This window comes from Oncorhynchus gorbuscha, linkage group LG24, assembly GCF_021184085.1.
Source record: "Oncorhynchus gorbuscha isolate QuinsamMale2020 ecotype Even-year linkage group LG24, OgorEven_v1.0, whole genome shotgun sequence".
Lineage (NCBI taxonomy): Eukaryota > Metazoa > Chordata > Actinopteri > Salmoniformes > Salmonidae > Oncorhynchus > Oncorhynchus gorbuscha.
In genome coordinates this window covers 54,761,727-54,780,176 of record NC_060196.1, presented here as the reverse complement: position 1 = coordinate 54,780,176, position 18,450 = coordinate 54,761,727, and the positions used below count along the sequence as shown (strand labels likewise).

The 18,450-nt window shown below is 44.9% G+C and overlaps 1 protein-coding gene across 1 annotated transcript in view; it reads left to right on the top strand.

Annotated features, from left to right (window-relative positions):
• Positions 1-18,450, top strand: part of LOC124012727 (CUB and sushi domain-containing protein 3-like) — an 849,083-nt gene that overhangs the window by 634,372 nt on the left and 196,261 nt on the right. The window contains exons 32-33 of the mRNA XM_046326635.1: positions 15,721-15,834; positions 16,958-17,053. Coding sequence (XP_046182591.1) covers positions 15,721-15,834; positions 16,958-17,053 — 210 coding nt within the window. The remainder of the gene's footprint in view (positions 1-15,720; positions 15,835-16,957; positions 17,054-18,450) is intronic.

Genomic DNA, 18,450 nt, shown 5'->3' with positions numbered 1-18,450 from the left:
ATTCCAATATTCCAATAGATAGGCTTAAATGTTTCGAGTGCTTTTTCTATTATGAGAAAGGGGTCTGAAATCTGAACGATATCAAAAACCATAGTGTGATCTGTTGCCAGGCATACAGGGACTCAGTCCTCCTCTGGCTCCATGTTGTAGTCCTCCTCTGGCTCCATGTTGTACAGGGACTCAGTCCTCCTCTGGCTCCATGGCGTACAGGGACTCAGTCCTCCTCTGGCTCCATGGCGTACAGGGACTCAGTCCTCCTCTGGCTCCATGGCGTACAGGGACTCAGTCCTCCTCTGGCTCCATGGCGTACAGGGACTCAGTCCTCCTCTGGCTCCATGGCGCACAGGGACTCAGTCCTCCTCTGGCTCCATGGCGTACAGGGACTCAGTCCTCCTCTGGCTCCATGATGTAGTCCTCCTCTGGCTCCATGTTGTACAGGGACTCAGTCCTCCTCTGGCTCCATGGCGTACAGGGACTCAGTCCTCCTCTGGCTCCATGGCGTACAGGGACTCAGTCCTCCTCTGGCTCCATGGCGTACAGGGACTCAGTCCTCCTCTGGCTCCATGGCGTACAGGGACTCAGTCCTCCTCTGGCTCCATGGCGTACAGGGACTCAGTCCTCCTCTGGCTCCATGGCGTACAGGGACTCAGTCATCCTCTGGCTCCATGGCGTACAGGGACTCAGTCCTCCTCTGGCTCCATGGCGTACAGGGACTCAGTCCTCCTCTGGCTCCATGGCGTACAGGGACTCAGTCCTCCTCTGGCTCCATATCAGTAAGTTGTGCTACTCTATTAGTAAAAAAACATTTCTTATAACATTGCAATACATTAGAAATCATAATTATGAGAGACATTTTCAGTAGAATGTCAGGTACCGACAACAAAAAAACATGCGTCACTCCAACACGTGAAGCTGTGCCACTGTACAGTACAGTCTGCAGTTGATGAAGTCTGCCTCCCAGTAGACTCTACATGGATAATGGTCTTTCTGCCAGCCAACTGCGGTAGTGTCCTGCCAAAGCCACTGAAATAGTTGAAGCATTACAAACATTCCTTACTGCACAGGGCTCATGGTCTCTGTTCTCTCTGTTCTCTGTTCTCTCTGTTCTGTTCAACCATGCACATTCCCTGGTGAAGCTTTTCCTCAGAGTTTGGTTCAGTTGACTTACTCTGGCCCAGTATTGGAGTCAGGCTGGGGTTGTCAGTGGTATGATTTAGGGAGGGAGCTCTGTGTCTGTGCAGTATCACAACTGTTGCAAATTCAGACATTTTAATGCATTGCTGTTAGACTTCTCCACACACTGTTAAAAATGTGACTCTCCCCAACACAATTGTATTGACACAGGATTGTAAGATCGTAGCTCTTCTCTCACCAAAACTATAGGCCTATATTTCTTATCAGGTAACACAGATGTGTTGCCTTGACAGTTAACATATCTCTCAGCCTGCGTTATTTAATGTGTTTCATCAGATGTGTTAATTGTGTTGGCTCTGTTTACACTGCAATGCAGAACAAACTGATGGATAACGCGGGAAGGACTTCCAGCTCCTCTTCATCTTGTTGTGTTGTTTCTATTATCATATGCATATGGGCCAGGGGGAGTTCTAGATTCTTGGGACAGGAGGAGTTCTAGAATCTAGGGACAGGAGGAGTTCTAGAATCTAGGGACAGAAGGAGTTCTAGAATCTAGGGACAGGAGGAGTTCTAGAATCTTGGGACAGGAGGAGTTCTAGAATCTTGGGACAGGAGGAGTTCTAGAATCTAGGGCCAGGTGAAGTTCTAGAATCTAGAGCCAGGAGGAGTTCTAGAATCTAGGGCCAGGGGGGTTCTAGAATCTAGGGACAGGAGGAGTTCTAGAATCTAGGGACAGGAGGAGTTCTAGAATCTAGGGCCGGGGGAGGTCTAGAATCTAGGGCCGGGGGAGGTCTAGAATCTAGGGACAGGAGGAGTTCTAGAATCTAGGGTCAATGGGAGTTCTAGAATCTAGGGACAGGGGGATTCTCAAATCTAGGGAAAGGAGGAGTTCTCAAATCTAGGGCCAGGGGGAGTTATAGAATCTAGGGAAAGGAGTTATAGAATCTAGGGCCAATGGGAGTTCTAGAATCTAGGGCCAATGGGAGTTCTAGAATCTAGGGCCAATGGGAGTTCTAGAATCTAGGGACAGGAGGAGTTCTAAAATCTAGGGCCAATGAGAGTTCTAGAATTTAGGGACAGGGGGAATTCTAGAATCTTGGGACAGGAGTTCTTGAATCTAAGGACACACAGGGAGTTCTAGAATCTACAGTAGGGGAAACATTCACAGTAATGACTTATGATTCACTCTGGTTGCAACCCAAATGCAACAGTAGCAACTATGGGGAGATGTCTGTCCATAATAAAGTGTTGCTCTGCCTTCTTATCAACACTATCAACAGGGCAGGTCCTACTGGCCCTAGTTTTGTCAGACCTGGACTGCTGTTCAGTAGTGTGGTCAGGTGCCAGAAAGACGGACTTAGGAAAATTGCAGTTGGCTCAGAACAGGGCAGCACGGCTGGCCCTTAAAAGTACACGGAGGGATAACATTAATGACATGCATGTATGTCAATCTCTCATGGCTCAAAGTGGAAGTGGAAGAGAGATTGTTCCTGGGGGGGGGACTGTGGAAGGGGTCCTTGAGCAGGGCATTGACCCTGGATGCTTCTGTGTGTCGCTCTGAATTGGAATATGTTGGGTGACTGGTGTGATGTAGTTGTTGAATTGGAATCTGTTGGGTGACTGGTGTGATGTAGTTGTTGAATTGGAATCTGTTGGGTGACTGGTATGATGTAGTTGTTGAATGGGAGTCTGTTGGGTGACTGGTATGATGTAGTTGTTGAACGGCTTCACTGCAAGTATATTGTATGTTTCGAATATGCAATAAAAAAATATGTTTAAAAATGTAATTAAAAAGAAGAGATTGACTTCATCACTACTTGTTTTTGTAAGGAGTGCTGACATGCTGAATGCACCGAACTGTCTGTTTAAACTACTAGCACACAGCTCGGACATGCATACCCACAAGACATACCACCAGAGTTCTCTTCAACGTCCTGAACAGACTATGGGAGGCGCACAGTACTACATAGAGCCATGACAACATGGAACTCTATTCCACAGTACTACATGGAGCCATGACAACATGGAACTCTATTCCACAGTACTACATAGAGCCATGACTACATGGAACTCTATTCCACAGTACTACACAGAGCCATGACAACATGGAACTCTATTCCACAGTACTACAGGTGGCGAATCGCATCTCTGCATGTCTGGCAGACATATCAGTGTGGATGACAGATCACCACCTCAAGCTGAACCTCGTTAAGACAGAGCTCCTCTTCCTCCCGGGGAAGGACTGCCCGTTCCATGATCTCGCCATCACGGTTGACAACTCCATTGTGTCCTCCTCCCAGAGCGCTAAGAACCTTGGCGTGATCCTGGACAACACCCTGTCGTTCTCAACTAACATCAAGGCGGTGGCCCGTTCCTGTAGGTTCATGCTCTACAACATCCGCAGAGTACGACCCTGCCTCACACAGGAAGCGGCGCAGGTCCTAATCCAGGCACTTGTCATCTCCCGTCTGGATTACTGCAACTCGCTGTTGGCTGGGCTCCCTGCCTGTGCCATTAAACCCCTACAACTCATCCAGAACGCCGCAGCCTGTCTGGTGTTCAACCTTCCCAAGTTCTCTCACGTCACCCCGCTCCTCCGCTCTCTCCACTGGCTTCCAGTTGAAGCTCGCATCCGCTACAAGACCATGGTGCTTGCCTACGGAGCTGTGAGGGGAACGGCACCTCAGTACCTCCAGGCTCTGATCAGGCCCTACACCCAAACAAGGGCACTGCGTTCATCCACCTCTGGCCTGCTCGCCTCCCTACCACTGAGGAAGTACAGTTCCCGCTCAGCCCAGTCAAAACTGTTCGCTGCTCTGGCCCCCCAATGGTGGAACAAACTCCCTCACGACGCCAGGACAGCGGAGTCAATCACCACCTTCCGGAGATACCTGAAACCCCACCTCTTTAAGGAATACCTAGGATAGGATAAAGTAATCCTTCTCACCCCCCCCTTAAAAGATTTAGATGCACTATTGTAAACTGGCTGTTCCACTGGATGTCATAAGGTGAATGCACCAATTTGTAAGTCGCTCTGGATAAGAGCGTCTGCTAAATGACTTAAATGTAAATGTAAATGTACATGGAGCCATGACAACATAGAACTCTATTCCACAGTACTATATCATCGAACGCCCGAGATGGCATAGCAGTTCAGACGTCTTTTGTCCTCGTCTTGTCGTGTCCTGTATATATATATATTTACAACTTTTTTCACATACATTTTTTTTATTTTCCATCAACTCATCTTCAAAACACTCTCCTGCAACCCGCCTCACCAATTTATATTTATAAATAAGTATTATTTACCTCAAATCTGCAATCCTCCAAGAAGCTAGCCAGAAGCTAGCCAGGAGCTAGCTAGAAGCTAATCACAAGCTAGTTCAGAAGCTAGTTAGCTTCTTTACTGGCAAATCGTTAGTATTCAGCTAACCACGGTTTGTGGTCATCAGCTATCCTTTAGCTTGAAAATCTATCGCCAGTTTTGTACGGCGCAGCGCGGCTCGGAACGGAACATACCGGACCAATTTTTCTCTCCATGTCCTTGGATTTCAACTGCTCTCTGGACATTCATTCCCGGATCTCACAGCTAGCCAGCTGCTATCCATGTGTCTATCTGCTCTCGTCGATTCCGGAGCAAACATCAATTACTCCGGAGCTAGCCAGCTCCGTAAATCACTCTTGAGCTCCGTCAATCACTCCTGGGCTGCAGTCACCTATCCGGACCCGTTTTACTGCCTACGCGGAGCCCCACCGGGCCTTCACAACTGGACTGCCGACGTTGTCTACCCGAAGGAGATCCGGCTGGCTCCTCCATCTCGACGTTACCTGAACGCCCATCTGCGGCCTGCTAACCGTTAGCTGTCTTACCGGCAGCTCTCAGAATAGACAATCGGACAATTTATTTATTATTATTATTATGTTTATTCTTGGGCCTCTATAACTATATCTATTGTTTTTATTTTATTTTTGTTGTTGTGTGATTTGGACTAATTCCCTCTACCACACGGAACCCCACTAATCTACTGACGGAACGCAAGAGGTGGCTAACAACAGACCCCCTTCCTATGCTAGCTTGCTACCGATGTCCTGGCTAGCTGTCTAAATCGCCTTGACCCCGAAACCAACCACTCCACTCTCTGGACTCTTTTGATCACTCGACTAAGGATGCCTCTCCTTAATGTCAATATGTCTTGTCCATTGCTGTTCTGGTTAGTGTTTATTGGCTTATTTCACTGTAGAGCCTCTAGTCCTGCTCACTATACATTATCCAATTTATTAGTTCCACCACCCACACATGCAATGACATCTCCTAGTTTCAATGATGTTTCTAGAGACAATATCTCTCTCTTCATCACTCAATACCTAGGTCTACCTCCACTGTATTCACATCCTACCATACATTTGTCTGTACATTATACCTTGATGCTATTTTATCGCCCCCAGAAACCTCCTTTTACTCACTGTTCCAGACGTTATAGACGACCAATTCTTATTGCTTTTAGCCGTACCCTTGTTCTTCTCCTCCTATGTTCCTCTGGCGATGTAGAGGTGAATCCAGGCCCTGCAATGCCTAGCTCCACTCCTATTCCCCAGGCGCTCTCTTTTGATGACTTCTGTAACCGTAATAGCCTTGGTTTCATGCATGTTAACATTAGAAGCCTCCTCCCTAAGTTTGTTCTATTCACTGCTTTAGCACACTCTGCCAACCCGGATGTTCTAGCTGTGTCTGAATCCTGGCTTAGGAAGACCACCAAAAATTCTGAAATTCCAAATTACAACATTTTCAGACAAGATAGAACTGCCAAAGGGGGCGGTGTTGCAATCTACTGCAAAGATAGCCTGCAGAGTTCTGTCCTACTATCCAGGTCTGTACCCAAACAATTTGAACTTCTACTTCTAAAAATCCACCTCTCTAAAAACAAGTCTCTCACCGTTGCCGCCTGCTATAGACCACCCTCTGCCCCCAGCTGTGCTCTGGACACCATATGTGAACTGATTGCCCCCCATCTATCTTCAGAGCTCGTGCTGCTAGGCGACCTAAACTGGAACATGCTTAACACCCCAGCCATCCTACAATCTAAACTTGATGCCCTCAATCTCACTCAAATTATCAATGAACCTACCAGGTACCCCCCCAAAGCCTTAAACACGGGCACCCTCATAGATATCATCCTAACCAACTTCCCCTCTAAATACACCTCTGCTGTCTTCAACCAAGATCTCAGCGATCACTGCCTCATTGCCTGCATCCGTAATGGGTCAGCGGTCAAACGACCTCCACTCATCTGTAAAACGCTCCCTGAAACACTTCAGCGAGCAGGCCTTTCTAATCGACCTGGCCGGAGTATCCTGGAAGGATATTGATCTCATCCCGTCAGTAGAGGATGCCTGGATATTTTTTTTAAATGCCTTCCTAACCATCTTAAATAAACATGCCCCATTCAAGAAATTTAGAACCAGGAACAGATATAGCCCTTGGTTCTCCCCAGACCTGACTGCCCTTAACCAACACAAAAACATCCTATGGCGTTCTGCATTAGCATCGAACAGTCCCCGTGATATGCAGCTATTCAGGGAAGCTAGAAACCATTATACACAGGCAGTTAGAAAAGCCAAGGCTAGCTTTTTCAAGCAGAAATTTGCTTCCTGCAACACTAACTCAAAAAAGTTCTGGGACACTGTAAAGTCCATGGAGAATAAGAACACCACCTCCCAGCTGCCCACTGCACTGAAGATAGGAAACACTGTCACCACTGATAAATCCAACATAATTGAGAATTTCAATAAGCATTTTTCTACGGCTGGCCATGCTTTCCACCTGGCTACTCCTACCCCGGTCAACAGCACTGCACCCCCAACAGCAACTCGCCCAAGCCTTCCCCATTTCTCCTTCTCCCAAATCCATTCAGCTGATGTTCTGAAAGAGCTGAAAAATCTGGACCCCTACAAATCAGCCGGGCTAGACAATCTGGACCCTTTCTTTCTAAAATGATCTGCCGAAATTGTTGCCACCCCTATTACTAGCATGTTCAACCTCTCTTTCGTGTCGTCTGAGATTCCCAAAGATTGGAAAGCAGCTGCGGTCATCCCCCTCTTCAAAGGGGGGGGACACTCTTGACCCAAACTGCTACAGACCTATATCTATCCTACCATGCCTTTCTAAGGTCTTTGAAAGCCAAGTCAACAAACAGATTACCGACCATTTCGAATCTAACCATACCTTCTCTGCTATGCAATCTGGTTTCAGAGCTGGTCATGGGTGCACCTCAGCCACGCTCAAGGTCCTAAACGATATCTTAACCGCCATCGATAAGAAACATTACTGTGCAGCCGTATTCATTGATCTGGCCAAGGCTTTCGATTCTGTCAACCACCACATCCTCATCGGCAGACTCGACAGCCTTGGTTTCTCAAATGATTGCCTCGCCTGGTTCACCAACTACTTCTCTGATAGAGTTCAGTGTGTCAAATCGGAGGGTCTGCTGTCCGGACCTCTGGCAGTCTCTATGGGGGTGCCACAGGGTTCAATTCTTGGACCGACTCTCTTCTCTGTATACATCAATGAGGTCGCTCTTGCTGCTGGTGAGTCCCTGATCCACCTCTACGCAGACGACACCATTCTGTATACTTCCGGCCCTTCTTTGGACACTGTGTTAACAACCCTCCAGGCAAGTTTCAATGCCATACAACTCTCCTTCCGTGGCCTCCAATTGCTCTTAAATACAAGTAAAACTAAATCCATGCTCTTCAACCGATCGCTACCTGCACCTACCCGCCTGTCCAACATCACTACTCTGGACGGCTCTGACTTAGAATACGTGGACAACTACAAATACTTAGGTGTCTGGTTAGACTGTAAACTCTCCTTCCAGACCCATATCAAACATCTCCAATCCAAAGTTAAATCTAGAATTGGCTTCCTATTTCGCAACAAAGCATCCTTCACTCATGCTGCCAAACATACCCTTGTAAAACTGACCATCCTACCAATCCTCGACTTTGGCGATGTCATTTACAAAATAGCCTCCAATACCCTACTCAACAAATTGGATGCAGTCTATCACAGTGCAATCTGTTTTGTCACCAAAGCCCCATATACTAATCAAATCAAATCAAATTTATTTATATAGCCCTTCGTACATCAGCTGATATCTCAAAGTGCTGTACAGAAACCCAGCCTAAAACCCCAAACAGCAAACAATGCAGGTGTAAAAGCACAGTGGCTAGGAAAAACTCCCTAGAAAGGCCAAAACCTAGGAAGAAACTTAGAGAGGAACCGGGCTATGTGGGGTGGCCAGTCCTCTTCTGGCTGTGCCGGGTAGAGATTATAACAGAACATGACCAAGATGTTCAAATGTTCATAAATGACCAGCATGGTCAAATAATAATAAGGCAGAACAGTTGAAACTGGAGCAGCAGCACAGTCAGGTGGACTGGGGACAGCAAGGAGCCATCATGTCAGGTAGTCCTGGGGCACGGTCCTAGGGCTCAGGTCCTCCGAGAGAGAGAAAGAAAGAGAGAATTAGAGAGAGCATATGTGGGGTGGCCAGTCCTCTTCTGGCTGTGCCAGGTGGAGATTATAACAGAACGTGGCCAAGATGTTCAAATGTTCATAAATGACCAGCATGGTTGAATAATAGTAAAGCAGAACAGTTGAAACTGGAGCAGGAGCATGGCCAGGTGGACTGGGGACAGCAAGGAGTCCTCATGTCAGGTAGTCCTGGGACATGGTCCTAGGGCCCAGGCCAGTTGAAACTGGAGCAGCAGCATGGCCAGGTGGACTGGGGACAGCAAGGAGTCATCATGTCAGGTAGTCCTGGGGCATGGTCCTAGGGCTCAGGTCCTCCGAGAGAGAGAAAGAAAGAGAGAAGGAGAGAATTAGAGAACGCACACTTAGATTTACACAGGACACCGAATAGGACAGGAGAAGTACTCCAGATAAACAAACTGACCCTAGCCCCCCGACACATAAACTACTGCAGCATAAATACTGGAGGCTGAGACAGGAGGGGTCAGGAGACACTGTGGCCCCATCCGAGGACACCCCGGACAGGGCCAAACAGGAAGGATATAACCCCACCCACTTTGCCAAAGCACAGCCCCCACACCACTAGAGGGAAATCTTCAACCACCAACTTACCATCCTGAGACAAGGCCGAGTATAGCCCACAAAGATCTCCGACACGGTACAACCCAAGGGGTGGGGGGGAACCCAGACAGGCCGACCACAACAGTGAATCAACCCACCCAGGTGACGCATCCCCCCAGGGACGGCACGAGAGAGCCCCAGCAAGCCAGTGACTCAGCCCCGTAACAGGGTTAGAGGCAGAGAATCCCAGTGGAAAAAGGGGAACCGGCCAGGCAGAGACAGCAAGGGCGGTTCGTTGCTCCAGAGCCTTTCCGTTCACCTTCCCACTCCTGGGCCAAACTACACTCAATCATATGACCCACTGAAGAGATGAGTCTTCAGTAAAGACTTAAAGGTTGAGACCGAGTTTGCGTCTCTGACATGGGTAGGCAGACCGTTCCATAAAAATGGAGCTCTATAGGAGAAAGCCCTGCCTCCAGCTGTTTGCTTAGAAATTCTAGGGACAATTAGGAGCCCTGCGTCTTGTGACCGTAGCGTACGTATAGGTATGTACGGCAGGACCAAATCAGAGAGGTAGGTAGGAGCAAGCCCATGTAATGCTTTGTAGGTTAGCAGTAAAACCTTGAAATCAGCCCTTGCTTTGACAGGAAGCCAGTGTAGAGAGGCTAGCACTGGAGTAATATGATCAAATTTTTTGGTTCTAGTCAGGATTCTAGCAGCCGTATTTAGCACTAACTGAAGTTTATTTAGTGCTTTATCCGGGTAGCCGGAAAATAGAGCATTGCAGTAGTCTAACCTAGAAGTGACAAAAGCATGGATTGCGACCTGTACGCTCTCGTTGGCTGGCCCTCGCTTCATACTCGTCGCCAAACCCACTGGCTCCATGTCATCTACAAGACCCTGCTAGGTAAAGTCCCCCCTTATCTCAGCTCACTGGTCACCATAGCATCTCCCACCTGTAGCACACGCTCCAGCAGGTATATCTCTCTGGTCACCCCCAAAACCAATTGTTTCTTTGGCCGTCTCTCCTTCCAGTTAACTGCTGCCAGTGACTGGAACGAACTGCAAAAATCTCTGAAACTGGAAACACTTATCTCCCTCACTACCTTTAAGCACCAACTGTCAGAGCATCTTACAGATTACTGCACCTGTACATAGCCCACCTATAATTTAGCCCAAACAACTACCTCTTTCCCAACTGTATTTAATTTATTTATTTATTTTGCTCCTTTGCACCCCATTATTTTTATGCCTACTTTGCACATTCTTCCATTGCAAAACTACCATTCCAGTGTTTTACTTGCTATATTGTATTTACTTTGCCACCATGGCCTTTTTTGCCTTTACCTCCCTTCTCACCTCATTTGCTCACATTGTATATAGACTTGTTTATACTGTATTATTGACTATGTTTGTTTTACTCCATGTGTAACTCTGTGTCGTTGTATCTGTCGAACTGCTTTGCTTTATCTTGGCCAGGTTGCAATTGTAAATGAGAACTTGTTCTCAACTTGCCTACCTGGTTAAATAAAGGTGAAATAAAAAAATAAAAAAAACATGGAGCCATGACAACATGGAACTCTATTCCACAGTACTACATGGAGCCATGACAACATGGAACTCTATTCCACAGTACTACATGGAGCCATGACAACATGGAACTCTATTCCACAGTACTACATGGAGCCATGACAACATGGAACTCTATTCCACAGTACTACATGGAGCCATGACAACATGGAACTCTATTCCACAGTACTACATGGAGCCATGACAACATGGAACTCTATTCCACAGTACTACATGGAGCCATGACAACATGGAACTCTATTCCACAGTACTACATGGAGCCATGACAACATGGAACTCTATTCCACAGTACTACATGGAGCCATGACAACATGGAACTCTATTCCACAGTACTACATGGAGCCATGACAACATGGAACTCTATTCCACAGTACTACACAGAGCCATGACAACATGGAACTCTATTCCACAGTACTACACAGAGCCATGACAACATGGAAACACTATTCCACATGACAACATGGAACTCTATTCCACAGTACTACATGGAGCCATGACAACATGGAACTCTATTCCACAGTACTACATGGAGCCATGACAACATGGAACTCTATTCCACAGTACTACATGGAGCCATGACAACATGGAACTCTATTCCACAGTACTACATGGAGCCATGACAACATGGAACTCTATTCCACAGTACTACATGGAGCCATGACAACATGGAACTCTATTCCACAGTACTACATGGAGCCATGACAACATGGAACTCTATTCCACAGTACTACATGGAGCCATGACAACATGGAACTCTATTCCACAGTACTACAGAGCCATGACAACATGGAACTCTATTCCACATGGTACAGTACTACATGGAGCCATGACAACATGGAACTCTATTCCACAGTACTACATGGAGCCATGACAACATGGAACTCTATTCCACAGTACTACACAGAGCCATGACAACATGGAACTCTATTCCACAGTACTACACAGAGCCATGACAACATGGAACTCTATTCCACAGTACTACACAGAGCCATGACAACATGGAACTCTATTCCACAGTACTACATGGAGCCATGACAACATGGAACTCTATTCCACAGTACTACATGGAGCCATGACAACATGGAACTCTATTCCACAGTACTACACAGAGCCATGACAACATGGAACTCTATTCCACAGTACTACACAGAGCCATGACAACATGGAACTCTATTCCACAGTACTACATGGAGCCATGACAACATGGAACTCTATTCCACAGTACTACACAGAGCCATGACAACATGGAACTCTATTCCACAGTACTACATGGAGCCATGACAACATGGAACTCTATTCCACAGTACTACATGGAGCCATGACAACATGGAACTCTATTCCACAGTACTACACAGAGCCATGACAACATGGAACTCTATTCCACAGCCATGGAGCCATGACAACATGGAACTCTATTCCACAGTACTACATGGAGCCATGACAACATGGAACTCTATTCCACAGTACTACATGGAGCCATGACAACATGGAACTCTATTCCACAGTACTACACAGAGCCATGACAACATGGAACTCTATTCCACAGTACTACACAGAGCCATGACTACATCAGGTAACCGATGCAGCAGTAAAAAAACTGGTAAATATACACCTTACGGAAGAGCGGGAGACTGTGAAGAGACATATATAGATATATAGATATATATATATGTGTATATGTACGCATATGTGTATGTACGTGTATGTATATGGATATACAGTATATATTTACCAAAAAAAAGATATGGGGGATTGGAAATGATAAAGACAATTACATTGATGGAAGCAACAATCTTCTTCTCTTTAAGAAAACAGTATATTTACTATCAGGATGACTATGTGGTGTAATGACACACCCTATGTGAGAAGCTCTTTAACTAACACACTCTGTGAGAAGCTCTTTAACTAACACACCCTATATGAGAAGCTATTTAACTAACACACCCTATGTGAGAAGCTCTTTAACTAACACACCCTGTGAGAAGCTCTTTAACTAACACACCCTGTGAGAAGCTCTTTAACTTTAACTAACACACCCTGTGAGAAGCTCTTTAACTAACACACCCTGTGAGAAGCTTTTTAACTTTAACTAAAACACCCTGTGAGAAGCTCTTTTACTTTAACTAACACACCCTATGTGAGAAGCTCTTTAACTTTAACTAACACACCCTGTGAGAAGCTCTTTAACTTTAACTAACACACCCTGTGAGAAGCTCTTTAACTATAACTAACACACCCTATGTGAGAAGCTCTTTAACTATAACTAACACACCCTATGTGAGAAGCTCTTTAACTAACACACCCTATGTGAGAAGCTCTTTAACTAACACACCCTATGTGAGAAGCTCTTTAACTAACACACCCTATGTGAGAAGCTCTTTAACTAACACACCCTATGTGAGAAGCTCTTTAACTAACACACCCTATGTGAGAAGCTCTTTAACTAACACACCCTATGTGAGAAGCTCTTTAACTAACACACCCTATGTGAGAAGCTCTTTAACTAACACACCCTATGTGAGAAGCTCTTTAACTAACACACCCTATCTGAGAATCTTTTTAACTAACACACCCTATGTGAGAAGCTCTTTAAACTAACACACCCTATGTGAGAAGCTCTTTTACTTTAACCAAAACACCCTATGTGAGAAGCTTTGTGCGTAATCACAACATAGCAGTCCTATCAACTATTTGTTACGTAGACATGCATTTTGCCCTGAGCCCTTGTAGATTAATTCACCTCTTTAACTAACTTCTAGTAGATTAATTCACCTCTTTAACTAACTTCTGGTAGATTAATTCACCTCTTTAACTAACTTCTAGTAGAGTAATTCGCCTTAACTAACTTCTAGTAGATTAATTATCCTCTTTTAAATAACTTCTAGTTGAGTCATTATCCTCTTTAACTAACTTCTAGAAGATGAATCCACCTCATTAACTATCTTCCTAATCCACAGTTAGTAGGGCAAGATGGTGCAAGCAACACAACAGCCACCACATCGAAGCAGCGTTACCCAAGCAGAGCAAGGGAAACAACCACCCCAAGGCTCAGAGCCGAGTAGCGCGCGCTAACTAGCCAGCCATTTCACATCGGTTACACCAGCCTCATCTCGGGAGTTGATAGGCTTGAAATCATAAACAGCGCAATGCTTGACGCACAACAAAGAGCTGCTGGCAAAACGCATGAAAGTGCTGTTTGAATGAGTGTTTACGTGCCGGCTTCTGCCTACCACCACTCAGTCAGATACTTAGGTACTTGTTTGCTCAGTCAGATTATATGCAACGCAGGACACGCTAGATAATGTCCAGTAATATCATCAACCATGTGTAGTTAACTAGTGATTATGATTGATTGTTTTTTTAAAGATAAGTTTAATGCTTGCTAGCAACCTACCTTGGCTTACTGCATTCGCGTAACAGGCAGTCTCCTTGTGGAGTGCAGGTCGTGATTGCGTTGGACTAGTTAACTGTAAGGTTGCAAGGTTGGATCCCCCGAGCTGACAATGTGAAAATCTGTCTGTCTGCCCCTGAACTAGGCAGTTAACCCACCGTTCCTAGGCCGTTATTGAAAATAAGAATGTGTTCTTAACTGACTTGCCTAGTTAAATAAAGATTAAATAAAGGTGTAAAAAAATAAAATAAAAATTAAATTGCCAAATCGGTGCCCCAAAATACTGATTTCTGATTGTTATGAAAACTTGAAATCGGCCCAAATTAATCGGCCATTCCGATTAATCGGTCGACCTCTAGTCCATATATTATGATAACATTTTGTGACGTTTTGGTCCGTTTTGGTCTTCGGCAGTTAAATTTTCAATTTTCATTGAGACAGGTCGAAGTACGGAGGCCAATGTCTACGCCCCTTTGTCTGTGATTGGTCAACAGTACTACACCTAGTAGGAGTGGGAACATGAAGTGTTTTCAAGCGAATTTTTTCACTTGAGAAATCCTTCACCAAACATCTTAGTTAGATGTAAAATTGAGCAACAAAGACCTCCTCTGTAAAAACATCTAAATTATTGACATATTTCTTGATGTTTTTCTTTGATTAATTCAGACTATTTTGAGGAAGTGTTTCTGGTCTTTAGGGAGTATGCGAGCACGGACAGTCACTTGCGAAGCATAACCTATGTATGCGGACACCTTTACAACTTCCTGTTTCTCCTGAGAAGAAGTAGTCTTAACAGAAAAAAATTGTCATTTCATAACAATTTAGGGCAAGTGCAGTAGAGTTTTGTAATGCTAATGAGTAATCAGTTTTTTCTGCCTTCACAATGACTCTCAAAGCGGATAGAGAGGCTAAATTTAGGATACTTCTTTATTACTCTTTATTACTGTATACAGTGGAGAGGGAGCCCCCTGGGTGCACCAGTTTGTTGTGGCCTCACTCCAAACACAAAGAGAATGGTCCCCGAGAGGTTTTCAATTAAAATATTGAAATAAACATACAGTCCTGTTACCTCTGGAAGTCCTTGCTTCAGTTTTAAGGTCACTGCCGTTGTAATGAAGAATAATGATGTACTTTTGTGATGTTATTGGCACAATGAATAAAATATAAAGCATCTCAATATGCTCGTCGCTAAAGAGAGCAGGAGCAGTTGACAAGACAGTAATTGTATAACGACCCGTTTTATCTATTTTGCTGCGCTTTAGTACCTACTATGCGCTGAGACTTACTGGCTTCGGAGAGGCCAAAAATAGATGTCACAATTAAGCTCTCATGCATTTTCTAAATGGCCACCATATATAACATTACGCCTGTGAAATTATGAATCATGTTAACACAATAGTGTTACCTTGTTTGTTAATATTTCTTTTTAGTTTCACACATCAACCTCTCTCTCTCTCTCCCGCTTTCTTTCTTTCTCTCTCTCTCTTTCTCTATTTCTCTCTTTCTTCTTCAGTGTTGTTCGGGCAGTTTGTCTTGTTCCAGACGTCACTCAATGACGTGGTGGACATTTATGACGGGCCCACGCAGCAGTCTCCACTCCTGTCTTCTCTCTCTGGCTCCCACTCAGGTAATACAAAAAACAAGCAACGTAACACAATGACAGACACGTCAGCAACAGCTGCACAGAACTGGAGTTTTTTGATGTTGAGTTTTTCCTTTTGTCACCGTTTTGCCGCTTGCTCTTTGAGGGTCTAGGTTGGTGTATTGTAAAAGCACTTTGTGACAAAGAGCTTTGTGGCCACATCTGTAGGGCTTTGCATTTAATCACACATTCAACCCTATTATTTGGTATCACTTTAGTCTCCAGCACCACTCTGTACCCGAATCCCAGTACACCACATTCACCTCTCAGGAACATGGCTGGATGGATGGAAAATGGCATGGATGTGGACCAATGTGTACCATGTAATCAGAAACACTTGAAAATATGCTCTTGACGAAGAGGCAAGTCCTGATACAGGGCCATACATTTCCCCCTCATCCCATCTCGGGGATGAGACCACGAAAGTGTCAGAGAGGCTGAGAAGAAAAAGAAGAAGACAACGACGAAGATGAAGATGAAGAAAAGAGAGGAGAAGAGGTGGGATGAGAGTGCCTCTGGCTTGATTGGAGTTAGCAGTCAATAAGACGCCTCCTATCAAAGTAAATGAATGTCCTTCTTCAAATATAACATTGAACCAGCAGGTGATCAGTTCTGCACTGAAAGGCTTCAGAGTTCAACAAAGCCAGATTGGAGATCAACGTGATTGATTAATCCAACGGACTCTGATACATTGATCTGTGACTGGGTCGGATCATCCATTGTTGGACAGCCAACCTACAGATGTGCTATCTTAATTTGATCACTCTTTTGTCATATAGAATTTTCCTGCACGGCAGGAAATGTAAATGATAGTGTATTCCATGTTTAAAAAGGCTTCTAAAGTTTGTATTTTCCACTTTTTCCACTTGATTTATCCAAACTGAAAGTGTATCAACCCATACAAAAATGTCCATTAATAATCATCCACATAATAATGACAGTTTCCTGTTTCTGCAGGATTATTTTCCTGCTGTGAGAAACTGGTCAAATTATGATTTCACATATGTACAAATTAATCAGAAGAATAACCTCCATTTCGTCCTGTGAAATGTTTGTGTTCGGTGGACTTGTAAATTGTGTTTGATTGATAATGTCTTTCTTTCTTCAGGGGAGTCTCTACCCTTGAGCACTGGCAACCAGATAACCATCAAGTTCACCACGGTCGGCCCGGAGACGGCCAAGGGCTTTCACTTTGTCTATCAAGGTTGGTCTTCCATAGATCATTCATAGGATATAGATTATTCCTGAGTACGGTGTCCATATTAGGACATCCCTGTGACTCTTAGGCTGTCCTAATATGGACACCGTGCATGTGAAAGCAAGCCCTTTTTGTCTACCAGGGTTGGTTATTTTAGATCTGTGATGACATTATTCAAATGTTGCAGCAATTCGCTTTCATCCATTTACATTACATTTACATTTAAGTCATTTAGCAGACGCTCTTATCCAGAGCGACTTACAAATTGGTGCATTCACCTTATGACATCCAGTGGAACAACCACTTTACAATAGTGCATCTAAATATTTTAAGGGGGGGGGGGTGAGAAGGATTACTTTATCCTATCCTAGGTGTTCCTTAAAGAGGTGGGGTTTCAGGTGTCTCCGGAAGGTGGTGATTGACTCCGCTGTCCTGGCGTCGTGATCCAATGCCAGTCAAGCCAGAGGCATGGATTTGTATCTGTAATGATACTCTCCTCTATGTATTCAAAATGACAGGATACAGTGCATTCAGAAAGTATTCAGATCCCTTTACTTTTTCCACATTTTGTTACGTTACAGCTTTGTTCTAAAATTGATGAAATCAATGTTTTTCCCTCATCAATCAAACACAATGAAATTTTGGCAAATGTATTTCAAATACAAAATGCAAATATCACATTTACTTTAATGAAGCAATTGGAGGATTCTTTGGTATGATGCTACAAGCTTGGCACACCTGTATTTGGGGAGTTTCTCCCATTCTTCTCTGCAGATCCTCTCAAGCTCTGTCAGGTAGGATGGGGAGCGCCGCTGCACAGCTATTATCTCCAGAGATGTTTGATCGGGTTCAAGTCTGGGCTCTGGCTGGACCACTCAAAGACATTCAGAGACTTGTGCCAAAGCAACTCCTTCGTTGTCTTGGCTGTGTGCTTAGGGTCATTGTCCTGTTGGAAGGTGAACCTTCACCCCAGTCTGAGGTCCTGAGCACTCTCGAGAAAGGTTTTTTCAAGGATCTCTCTGCACTTTGCTCCGTTAAGCTTTCCCTCTTGACTAGTATCTCAGTACCTGCTGCTGAAAAACATCCCCACAGCATGATGCTGACACCACCATGATTCACCGTAGGGATGGTGCCAGGTTTCCTACAGACGCAACGCTTGGCATTCAGGCCAAAGAATTCACTCTTGGTTTCATCAGACCAGAGAATATTGTTTCTCGTGGTCTCAGAGACTTTAGGTGCCTTTTGGCAAATTCCAAGCGGGCTGTTGTGTGCATTTTACTTATTAGTGGCTTCTGTCTGGTCACTCTACCATAAAGACCTAATTGGTGGAGTGCTGCAGAGAGGGTTGTTCTTCTGGAAGATTCTCCCATCTCCACAGAGGAACTCTGGGGCTCTGTCAGAGT